Here is a 12,728-nt window from a genome sequence, read left to right as displayed (position 1 = left end):
ATTTCTTTCCCATCAGTTCATTTGACTCCACGTATGTCCACAAATCTCAGATTCTGAGCAGTAATCCCCTTTTCCTTGTGCCATCACAGTGTTAGACTAGTCACAAATTCAAAGTTAAACATGTGTCCAAGGGTCCATCAAAGCTTTATTTATATGGTGATTAGATGCATGGATAAAACACAACAATACAAGCTACAACCTGTAAGCTATGGCTGACTAGCATGTGCTGATTATCTCTGTGTCACCTTCATCAGGGCAGAAGGTCTGTGTATCACCCGTAGCGCACCGCGAACCGCCTGTCCCAGGGTGGGCACCTACCAGTAGACAGGTTATGCAGTGGTTTGAAATATGTCAAAGGTTGAGATAGAGATGTCGGCATAGGGAATTGCCCACTTTGCTTACACTTTAAAATGTCTATGACAAGCACAGGTTGGCCAATTTCCAAAATGTTCCCACAACTCCACAATGGTCCTTTTCCGCAATAAATATTGTGCAATGTCAAAGTTGTGTCTATTTCCACTTTTGGCAATGCCCAATCTACTGCATATTATCTGCCCTTACAGAAACCTGGAAATTATGCATTGCCTAGTTAACACATTTCAAGAAAATCAGGCAAGTATTAAAAAAACAGACTGAAATGGGGTAATCTTTCTACTCATTTTAAAATGGACATAGGTGGTTCCTGCAGCTCATTTATTCTGTCTGCATCCCATCTGATATTATGTACTGGTCCTTAGCAGGGACATAGCTTCAGGGGCAGTGCTTGGGGTGTTGCACCACTCTAAAAATGTATTCTGTAGTAAATAGTTCGGTACATGTGCTTTCAGTCGAACTTGGTGTGGTATCTATCGGATTTTACCCTGGATTGTTTCATGCCCACACTGACAAAAACCCCAACACTCTCACTCTCTCTCTCAACTCTGCCTTAACACTACTGTGTTTAAAGTACCCCTAGCAATCCGTACTCTCTTTCTACTGCCTCTTAAACTACCCTTGTGTCCTGCTTCTCATAATGTATTTTAACAAGACATGCCAAAGTGATGTTTGGGAAATTTGAAGCTTACACCCCTTCCCCCCCCCAGTCTTACTGACCAAGCTACGTCAATAGTCCTTACCTCCGTGGCAAGCATCAAAGTAATCCTGGCAGCAGTCTGGGGTAGGCCGGTTGCAGTATTCATCACAGAAACAGTTTGTTCGTCTGCAGCTGTCGTCTCTTGCTGGGCAACAAAGCAGGGGTTCTGCGCCGCAGCGACCTGCAGAGGGCGCCAGAGAGCATAACACCTTATCACCACCAAAGGCCTGAAGAAATGTCTCACCCCAAATTACAATCCAGCAAACCATCTGTGTCTCGTTCTGTAAATGCTTGACTCCCTCAGGCCTGTTCCTGATCTTTGCAACCATCAAACGCCTTCACATCAATATTTTATGGGACCTTGGTCCCCGAGGTGTCCTCGAGCAGCGCAAAGCGGTGGCGACTGCATAAGTCATGGAAGGAAGCCATCTCAACTGCTCCACTGTCACACACCCTTCTTTCACCCATCCAGGATTTTTGGGGTCAGTAGGTGGTACGGTGCACTTCAGAGGGCCACAGCATGAGCAGGGGAGCCTGAGAGGAGGACACAGAGAAAGAGCTGGGAGACCCTCATGAAGGAGGCCTCACTATGGTCATGGGGGATTTAACGTCTGTGTCGGAATCCCTCCCTAAAGCCTCATTCGTCCATCGGAAACAATAGATTGTACCACGGAATATCAGGCATAAGAAAAGCGAGGTATCATAATATCATAGACAAACTATCGTGGGACAGAAGAAATCGAAAGCAGGGTGCATATGGAGAAGTATAGTTTACTATTCTCAACTCTAAAAAGATGTATCCTCAAGATATATGTATATATATCTGTATATATATATATACCACCAATGTAGATATATGTGGAGTTAGGTATAGAAAATCTATATTCCAATTTCGATACTTTGTCCCTCGATATACTGTCTAGGACATTAAGGTCCCACAATACTCCCTTCCGTACATTGAGGAGGCACACCAAGGCAATAGTATTTCAGTAAGATGGCATTGGCGGAGGAGCGTCGCCTAACTGGTTCAGATTCTGCAGCAAAAAAATAAAACAATGTTTCATTATTGTTTTATTTTTAAGCCGCCGGATCAACCAATATGTGCAGGGAGGGGCGGGCCGAGGCATGGGAAGGAGAATGAGGAGTGCTACATGCACTAATTAAGTGCTCATGTGTGTTTGGCCGGCCGTCCCCGGCCGACCGAAACACGCATGAGCACTTAGGTTTCTCTAACCAGGCTGTATTGAACAGCCGGGTTAGAGAAACCCCACAGACTCCCTGACCTGAGCAGTGTGTCTTTCCAGCCTGCTCAGGTCAATTTTGCGGGGGTTGACAGGGAGTCTGTGTGCTGGGACAAGGAAGTTCCAGCGAAGAGGCGCACAGCGGGAGGTGGCCAGCAGCAGGTAAGTTTAACTTTTTTGTATTTATTATTATTATTATTATTATAGACAGTCCTCCATCCCCCCTTTCCCCGCATCCCCTCCCGTGCTTCCCCCACCACACCACTTTTTGTATGTGGCCGCCGCCACTGGTCATTAGCAAACATAAGGTACGAAGGACCTTATGGAAAGATAAACGGTAGAAAGAAGCCACACTAAACTAGACGTTATGTCAGCGTATAGAACAAAAGGCCCTCACCCACCAGTGGAGGCATGCTTCATCATAGGGTCTGTTCCTCATTCAGACCAAGCAGCTTACTTATCTGAATGGGCTAGTGATGATGGAAGCTCTTTACTGAAACACTTTTCAGAGTCATGGCCTTCATCAGGACACCTGGGTCCCTAATAACACTGCCCCTGCCCATATCAGCAATATCGGTGAACTGTGAGGAGTAGGGTGTGTAAAGATATATGAAAAATGTACAAGCAAGCACAATTAAAGAACAAATATGTGTGGTTACACTTAACCTATCGCCAACTGTTACCCTACAGGACACATGGTAGGTCAAGCATTGTGAACCAGGGTTAAGTATGGGCGAATTTTGCGAATCTCGCGATCCGCAAAATCCGCGAATTCCCGCGAATTTGCAGATTTTTTTTTTTTTTAATGTTTGCACGGGTTTCTGCAAATTGCGAAATTGTACAAAACCCTCGCAAACTTGCAGAAACCCGTGCGAACACAATGTGCCCAGTAGGGTATGTGACCCGTCTTGTGTGAATAAAAGGTCAGAGAAAGATCAGTTCAGCAGATGAAGAGAAAGAAGCTCCTGGTGACAGGAACAGCACAGGTATTGCGCTCGTGAAAGTCAAGGATGCAAAGCCTATCCAGCATCACAGCTGATTTTCCACGGTAGATTTGGGAAGAAGGCACACCTGTCCAGCCTCGACGACGCTCACGATTGTTTTTGGGCTAATGAATGAGTCACTGAATTTGAGCATCAACTAGTTCGAGCGTAAATGTGTGTGTTACTATGCAATCGTCCCGAAGGGCGCAGGGGTCCCTTGAGTCCTGTGTGAGCTGTAACTATTTTACAATGGCGCCAGCAAGCTGCCAGCGCCGTTGTAAAATAGTTACAAAGTTAGCTTGCACAGGAAGCACTTAGATAAAATAAAGCAGCACCTGCTTCGTTTTATCTAGTGGTTCCTGTGCAAGCTAACTTTGTAACTATTTTACAACGGCGTTGGCAGCTTGCTGGCGCCATTGTAAAATAGTTGCATGAGTGGGGGTTCAACTTTTGAACCCGTTACGTTCGCAGATTTTTTTTTGCGGATTTTGCGGGAAATCCGCAAAATTCGCGGATTGTGGATTTCCCCAAAATCCGCAAAATCCGCAAGCGTAACGGATTTCCGGTTCACACTTAACCAGGGTCCTATAAATCTCAATCAGATATGTTGGCTTCACTCATTACTGTGTTTTAATAGTGCCTAGAAGCTGTGTGTACATTGTGCATGGCCTTTGATATGGAGATATTGCACAGTAATGATATTGGATTGTGGGTGCAGAAAATCACGCTGGTAGAAGGGCAATGAAGGGTGGCAGGTAGAATGGGATGGGCAGCACCTGCTTTGATGCTGTTGGCGCCCAGTGCGATAATTATTTTTGGCTCAACCCAAACTCCCTTACGACCACCGGGCAAAGGTGCCCCTCATCTCTTCATAGCCCCTCTGTCACATACATTTCATTTGTTTCAAAGCACTGGTAAAGGGAGGCTTTACTAATAAGAATGTATATCTACCGAAACAAACTCTTTTTAGGAACAGGTAATGTAAGACTGGGGAAAAAAAACGAATGTCCTAACCTATTTTATGCCGTTTGCATGCAGCTCTTTGATAAAAATTCGTAACAGTCACTGTTCTATATTAGTATTGTATCTTATGAACTACAGTAACAAAAATATCTCTGTGACAAAAGCAGTAACCCACTCAGCTATCCACATAAAATTCAGAACTGTGATCTGCAGCAGGCATTTTAACCTCTGCACTACTTTATGGTGAGTCAAAACGGCCACTAAACAAAGCTCAGATCTCTCTCTCCCTAGCAGGAACTTTAATCACAAGAGTTATCATGATATTTTAATGCTGAAAACTGGACTAGGAACTCTGCAGCAAATGTTTTTAAATCGTAAGTCATTGCTAAACACAGCGCTCCACCTGAGGTCAGTGCCCCGCTCCCTAGGTCAGCGACCTGTGCGGTCGCACTGCCCTGAAGCCGGACCTGGGGATGGGAACGTCATGGAAAAAATCGTGAACAAAAAATGGGTGTTTTAAGTTTTTTTAGGCTAAAAAAGAGAGGTAACTTGTTTTTTGTTGAATCCTTTCTTGCTTTGGGAAGTTGACAATGTCTCGGCTGTGGCCTACATCAACCGGTTGGGAGGTACGAAATCTGCTGACCTTTCCAACCTGGCAAGCAAACTCTGGATGTTCTGTTTAGAACATAAAATTGCCCTCAGAGCAGAATACTACCCAGGGAAATCGAACGTTTCTGTCGATTGGAATTCCAGATTCCTTTCGGACTACAGCGATTGGAAACTCAACGTCGCTGTCTTTGACTCATTAAATTCCCTTTGGGGTCCATTCGAAATAGACCTATTTGCGAGCCGTCTCACCTCTCAACTAGAGCGGTACTTCAGCTGGATGCCAGATCCCGGCGCAGAGGCAGTGAACGCATTTCTCCAACCCTGGTCAGGGATCAATGCTTATGCCTTTCCCCCACTCGCAATGATCCAGAGAGTCTTGCAGAAAGTCAGGCAAGACCGTTGCTCTCTAGTTCTGATAACTCCCTTCTGGCCGTCACAAGCGTGGTTCCCCACTGTTCTGGAACTAACTTTCGAAAATCCCTTTCTGATACCTTCCCTGAAAGATCTCCTAACGGACGTAAACGGAGCTCCTCACCTAAGAACCCTATCCGGGAGTTTGAACCTTCTTGCTTGAAGAGAGTCAGGAGATCCAACGAAGTCTCAGTACTTTCGTCATCAGCTTCTACTCTCCTCAGAGAGTCATGGGCGCCTGGAACTCACTACAGATACAATAATATCTGGAAATCTTGGTTTCGTTGGTGCATGGAGAGGGATTTGGATCCCATACAGGCACCTATCATTGATGTAGTGAATTTTCTGGCTGATCTTTTTGACAAAGGTCTGTCTTATAGATCAATCAATTGTTATAGATCGGCAATCTCTGCGGGTTATATTCTCGTTAACGGCAAATCGATCGGTAAAAATGTGATTGTTTCTAGAGTTATGAACAGTATTTGTCTAAAAAGACCCCCCAAGCCGAAATATGATATACTCTGGGATGTAAATTTATTACTAGATCTCTTCTCTTCCTGGACGGATAATTTGTTTCTGAACAGAAAGTTTCTATTTATTAAACTCGCTACTCTTCTTTGCCTTATCTCCTGTCGTAGAGTTTCTGATGTTAAGGCTCTGGAGATCTCTCATAGGTCATATAATTTATTTGGTGTTACATTTGAACTCTATAGAAGAACCAAGACCATGTCTGATTCAATTTTCTATCCTCGTTTCGACCCTTGTCCGAAACTTTGTGTAGTTGAATGTATGAAAGCTTATGATGTGACAATGTCTAACCTTTGTCCCCTTAATGAGAATCAGCTTCTGATTTCCTTTGTTAAACCTCATAAAGCTATTTCCTCCACCTCGATTGCAAGATGGGTTAAATCTGCTATGTCCTTAGCTGGTATTGATATATCCAAATTTCAAGCTCATTCTCTTAGCGGTGCCATGGCAAGTAAGTCTCTTTGGTCCGGAGGTAAGTTGGATGATTTCCTTAAGGCTGCTGACTGGTCTAACGCTAATACCTTTGCAAGACATTATCGTAAACCTATTGAACACATGTCTAATGTAGTTTTACAGGACTACCAACATGCATAATGTAGCCTCCGTTCTTGTAATGAAATTGCGATTCTCCTATTAACATTGCTAGAGAATCTAGATTTCATTAAAGACACGGAGGCTCACATTATCCCGCCCATCCCGTTCCCTGTTTGGTTCTGGATATCAGTTGAATATTTATTATATAATAATAATATTAATATTAATATTCTGGATGTCACTTGAATATAATGTATTTTATAATTATATTGAAATGTTATTTATGGTTGTTCAATTCATTTTTTCAGGATTTGTTTGTTTATGTCTACCTTTTTATTTAGGATACAATTTTCATTGTCTCCTTTCTTTCAGGTAATCCTTCTACTTAAGCTACTTTGGATGTTTCATCACCGTGAAGCCGACTGGTTGTCTTCTTCAATCTCGGTTGTCGTTTACTTCGAATCTTCTGGAATCTACTGCATCTTTTTTCACCTGATTTAAAAGAGGCTGATGGTTACTATGTCTTGTGTCTTACTTTATCTCAGTGTTCCTATTGGAACCTTTGTATTGTGATGCGACTGGCTTGGATCTGCAATGAAAAGTCATTGCATAATGTGAGCCTCCGTGTCTTTAATGAAATCTAGATTCTTTAGGCATGTTAATAGGAGAATCGCAATTAGTGTTAGTCGTAAATAGACTTCTGCCATCCAGGAGTAAATGGTACCAAAACAGTGGCTAGGAGCTGAAGGCCTGAGTCACAAACAGTGAAGTGTGTGTTATAAAAGAGGTGGTGATGATAATGAAGAAGGGAGTCAGAGTTACAGGGACAAGATTTTGAGAATGGAGCACAGGACAATAGCATTGCCTGAGATACAGCTTTAAGGGATGGAGAATTTAGGTCAGATCAGCCAGAGTGAAATGCTGAAGGGAATAGTAGAAGACTCCCAAAGGGGGAGCAGGGCTGAGAAGTCAGAGGCCAGCCACAACCACAGGCAATAGACGCCAATATTCGTCATACGTTAGATAAAAATTGATCTTAGATCTTAATACATGGCAGTCAAAACAAGGGTGTGCACACACACGAGACGGGCCTAGCACACAGTTTAATGGCAAAAACAAAACCATGAATTATCTTTTACAAATGGTTCTGTTTAAGACACTGACAATATATTTTTACCGTAAGAGCTGCTCGGAGGCTTCCCACCTTTCAAGGCCTGCCACACAGTGCCATCCCAGGTACTCACAACGCATAACCCACTGCAAATGTTTGCCTTTGCAATACAGTTCTACCACATGTAGAATAATAAATTACCTGTTGTTGTATAATTTGGATATCCTGGGAAGGATCCGGTAACGTTATTGTAGACTGTTGGTGATGAATATTCTGTTGAAAAGATAAGACAGGAACATTTTGACAACGTGATCCTGGTACAGGAGACAGATACTTGACATTAGGGAACAGCTCTATAGACGCCATCTTAGGCAATGACACTGTCCACGACTAGAGAGAACACTAAGCGAGAGGTAGACCATGTGATAAATCAGCACTTCATGAATGGGTATTCCTCCTAATAAGCATGCACAAGCGTGTAATAAATGTGACTGTAAATCAGGAATCTGGTTGTGCACCACCAAAAAAATCCTGTAATTAATAGGCCCATAACTAGTTGATATCTACTGAGATGATAAATAATTAGTGCCTGATTACTAGCATCATTACAGCAATAAACTAAACATCACTGTCACTTCTTCCTATAAAAGCTGTTAATGAGCTCTGAGAGTTCCAATAAAGAGCTACAAGGTCATTAGAACATTTCGCCACTAGAGGCCAGAATGTTCTACCAAATAAAACAAAGGCCTCATGAGTTCAGGGGATGTTTGCTCCTGAGGCCTTTGTTCACAGCAACAGCTGTGAAGGACAACTTTGGAATGTTGGAGTTCCATGCTTCTACTAACCAGGAGCACTCCATTGTCTTCATTTGAGCTCCCAACATTTCCATGTTCTAATAAAGTGCTAGAATGCTCACTAAGCTCACAGAATGTGCCTGCCATGGGGTCATGATGCAGGGGAAGACAGCTTTAGAATCCTTCACCTCCCTGTTCATAGGTACATGAAAATGTTTTTTTTAATTTTTCCTCATACAGCTTACTGAAATAAATCAACCCCATTTATATTCTTTTCCATTTGTTTTTATTAGATGTTTAAATTCTTACAAGTCTGTGACAGTTGACAGTGTTCACTGTGTTGTTCTCATTGCTTTAGGTTACTTATGTTAAGATATGTTTTAAACAACCTTGAAATCAGTCTTTTTTAAGGTATGCAGAACAATATTTTTATGGAAAATAAATAGTTTTATAGGTGTTATAGAATGTCTTAATAGTTAACTCACAGTAAAGTAATATTGGGATGCCTATTGCTGCACATTCAGTAAGTGAGCTGTAACTAATGACTAAAAAGAATCAAAACAGATGTTCAAACATCAACTCCTTTGTAAAGATGCTCCAGTCAGACTTGATAAATTAAAGTAGATTTATTCAGAGCAAGCAGGTACATCTCTTCACCACTATGCCTTGTCTGTAACTGTTATCCCTGAGATCTAGAATACTCACTCATTGGCACAAAGCAACAGTAACCAAAGTAATAGTCACTATGGTAGCTGTGATGCCACATCCTTCAGAGGGTTTATCTAAAGTTGACACACACATCAATTCATTGTAAATATGAGATTTGTCTGTAAATACCTTTGTGTACCTCTAAAAATATACTTACAACCACTTTAGTGGAAGATTAAAAAAACTTCAATGTCTAGCAAAGTGCTACTATTTTAAAATATTGATGTATTAGGTGATAGAGCAGATAGGTACCCTGAGTAAACAGATATTAAAAGGAGATGCTGGACTTACAGATCTCTTACCTAACTATTTTTAGACTCTTAAAAAATATATTATGCCTTAAATGCCTATATCTATGCTCACATGTTTTATTCAGATAATTTAATATATGCTAGGTTATTCGCAAAGCCAAGTTAGGAACTTAAAATAAAACCCCTTAAGAAGTATTGTTAAATTAAATTAATTTATTTTAACTAGTTAAAAATATAAATTATTATAATTTAATGTTTAAAATAATTTATAAAAATATTACAGATTTTAAAATAATTATAGAATATATTAGTAACGTGTTTGCATTTAAAAATAATGTAACAATAAATGTTATTAAAATATAAATAAAGTACTTTTAATTAAATATTATTAATGCATATTAAAAATATTCCTTTTACTTCAGGTAGGAATATGTTTTAAATGAAGTTTAAAAAACAATTATTGTATTTACATTAATTAAAGATTTAATTCAGATTTAACTTAAAAGTGCCGTAGCTCAAGCAGTATCTGCAGATTCCCAGCAGAGATCCGTCGCCTGTTAGGTGGACAGTGAAGTGCAATGCCCTTTTTTGATTATCTGCAAACGTTTGCCTGCAGCAGCTGCACCATCGACTGGGAGCGCCAACTGGTGTCTGCACCATCAGCCGTGTAAAAGGGACAACAGACCAAGATTTGGTGCAAGAGGGCACACATTTTTAACAGTCCCTTGCTGCCTGTGACATGCATTAACACCACAGCTCCATAAGGCAGGGTTATGGATCCCTACAAAGACCACACCTAGGACCACGGGTAGTTTCAGCTATGTCGATAGAAATGTTAAGATGACGCAGGGTCCTCATCTTCAATGTATACTGCTCAACACTCGCTCACAGGTCAAACATAAGTACCAGTTTGAATGCTTGCTGCAGCTTTCTAACCCGGACATAGTATTCCTGGCAGAGACCTGGACAACCGTGGCCTCTGATCCTGATGGAATACTAAACTCCCTGGTGGCTATTCAGTGATCAGCCAAGACAGGGCAGGACACAAAGGAGGGGGGATAGCTATAATTCAACGCAACCATCTAAATGTCCAAGTAGAATCAATTTCTCATCTTCCAGCGGAGGCTATGCGTGTTACGTATAAAATAAATAACACCTGCACTTTTATGGCTTTCTCTTATATAGGTCCTAGAGCAGCCTTCACGCAAGCCCTTCGGGCCTTACTCGAATACTGCTTAAAATCCTGCTCGCTCACTATCCTAGGCAAGTTCAATTTTCACTTAGAACTAAATAATAATTTAGACACCATTAGGCTACTTGATAATTTAGCTGCTTATGGCCAAACTCAAATAGTGTCTGAACCTACTCCCTCAGCCAGCCATACACTAGATGGCATATTCTCAAACAACCCTGATATCACTTTGATCAAAACCTCCTCATTACTTTGGACCGGTTATAAGGCTGTATATTTTAATATCAATGTCACTCAGCCTAACCATTCCATCGCAAACAAACCATTCATCGTAAAAACTTGATCATGGAATAAAATACGAGGGAACATATTAGAACAGGCTATAAACATTTTCCCTCCTTTATTTGCTACTGATAACAATGATGCAGTCCACCTGTTTGAGAATTGGTTAGGAGCAGCAGTCAAACAGGTATTGCCTAAAAAAACTGGAAGACGGAGGTATGGTCTGGATCTTAAAAGTGTTCAGTTCTCCAAATGTAGGAGAACTGAACGTATATGGAGATCTGACTACAGTAAGGATCACAGATCGGCATACAACCTAGCCTTAGAACAATAGAAGGAGGCCATTATAAAAGCCAAATCAGCCTACCTTACAACAAAAATTGAGTGGGCTAACAACACCTCTAAGGAACTTTTTTAATCTATGCAAGTGTTATCTAAGCGGCAGCAGGCCTATCGGTTCAGGCCAGATCAAGCCTCTTGCAAAAAGATGCCAAATTTCTTTCAGACCAAGGTGCAATTGATTTATTGTGACCTTCGATGCTCATGATAAGCTCAGCTCGTCATAAGGCACAGTGGAGCTGTGCTGATGACGAGCTGAGCTCGTCATGAACAATTGGGATTTCCAACAAGTCAGCACCGGAGGAAAATCTCTCTAGCAGCGATGGTGTTAACACATCTCAAGTCACTGTCAATTGTAATAGGCTGCCTCTGGAGGAGAAGGCATCTCTGTGCCAGCTGACGAGTTTTCGGTCTCTTACGCAAGAGGAAGTGAATACTAGTCTCTCATCAATAAAATCAGGTTCACCTAATGATGCCTGTCCAATGGCCATTATGCACTTGGTCTCTGGGAGGATTAGTTTACATCTAACCCCCTTTCAAAACAAAGTGCTAGAGTCAGACACCTATCCCTGCGCCTGGAAAAAAGCATGTATCAGGCCGATCCTGAAAAAGCCAGCGCTGGACCCTACTGAGGTCAAAAAGTATTGACCTATTTCTTGCTTGCCAATTGCAGCCAAAATCCTTGAAAAATCTGTCAACAGGGAGCTAACTCAATATCTAGACTCCAATAAACTGCTTGACTCGAGTCAGTATGGCTTCTGATTATGGCAACTGAGGGGTTTCACAGACAGGTGGATGGGGGGCAGGGCTGTCCTTGTCCTCTTAGACCGATCAGCAGCATATAACACCGTGAATCACACTGTGTTAGTGCGGCAGCTGAAGGCTGTGGAGATTGGGGAGATATGGCTCTGGCCCTTCTCTCCTCCTTTCTATTCCCTAGGGAGCTGATTATAATTGGGATAATCTGCAATCTGACACATTCCATCTTCCCAGCGCAGTGCCCCAGGGATCAACCTTGTCACCTACATTATTCAATATCTACGTCACTCCACTGGCCGGGCTCATCAGAGAGCATGGTTTTACTTTGGTCTCGTATGCAGATGATTCACAGCTTGTCATATCCATATCTGAACAGCCAGAGACCACAGCTACCAGCTTTCCTGTTTGCATGACGGAAATCATGAGCTGGATGAGTCAAATCTTTCTGAAGATCAATACTGAAAAAACAGAAGTAGTGGAGTTTGGCATGGGTCAATTCCTGTGGAGTCCAACTTGGTGGCCCACTGAGGCTGGTGAATGTCCCCGTCTAACAGCTGAGGCCAAGAACTTGTGAATGATCTTTCATGATCAGCTAAACTTTGCTGCTAAAATCAACCATTTAATTCATGCTTCTTTGTATTGAAGATCTTACAGAAGGTTTTCCATTTCATTCCTCAGGAACTAAGGAAAATGGAGGTAGTAGCTCTCATTCTCTTGATATTGGACTACTGCAATTCACTCTTCATCAGCATTGAAAAAGCGCAGAGGATTAAATTACAATCACTGCAAAATGCTGCTGCACAACAGTTATTAAATATTCCCATGGGCCAATCTACCTCTGCGGGCATAAGGTCACTACAATGGCTCTCTATCGAGCAACGAGTAGAATTCAAGGCCCTATGTTTGCTTCATAAGGCACAATATGGAGGTGGCTCGGACGACATTCAGAAA

General features: G+C 41.9%; 1 protein-coding gene across 4 annotated transcripts in view; it reads right to left on the bottom strand.

Moving 5' to 3' along the window:
- LOC147724956 (uncharacterized) overlaps nucleotides 1-12,728 on the bottom strand; it is a 235,710-nt gene that overhangs the window by 56,734 nt on the left and 166,248 nt on the right. For all 4 annotated transcript variants that reach the window (XM_086966449.1, XM_086966448.1, XM_086966450.1 and 1 more), the window contains 2 exons: nucleotides 7,654-7,725; nucleotides 1,116-1,253 (listed from right to left, as the gene is read on the bottom strand). In XM_086966449.1, coding sequence (XP_086822575.1) covers nucleotides 1,116-1,253; nucleotides 7,654-7,725 — 210 coding nt within the window. The remainder of the gene's footprint in view (nucleotides 1-1,115; nucleotides 1,254-7,653; nucleotides 7,726-12,728) is intronic.

The sequence above is a fragment of the Lissotriton vulgaris genome, chromosome 4_1 (assembly GCF_964263255.1).
Source record: "Lissotriton vulgaris chromosome 4_1, aLisVul1.2, whole genome shotgun sequence".
In the NCBI taxonomy this organism is placed as follows: domain Eukaryota; kingdom Metazoa; phylum Chordata; class Amphibia; order Caudata; family Salamandridae; genus Lissotriton; species Lissotriton vulgaris.
Note: the sequence above shows the minus strand (reverse complement) of the source record. Positions and strands in the feature narration are given on the sequence as shown.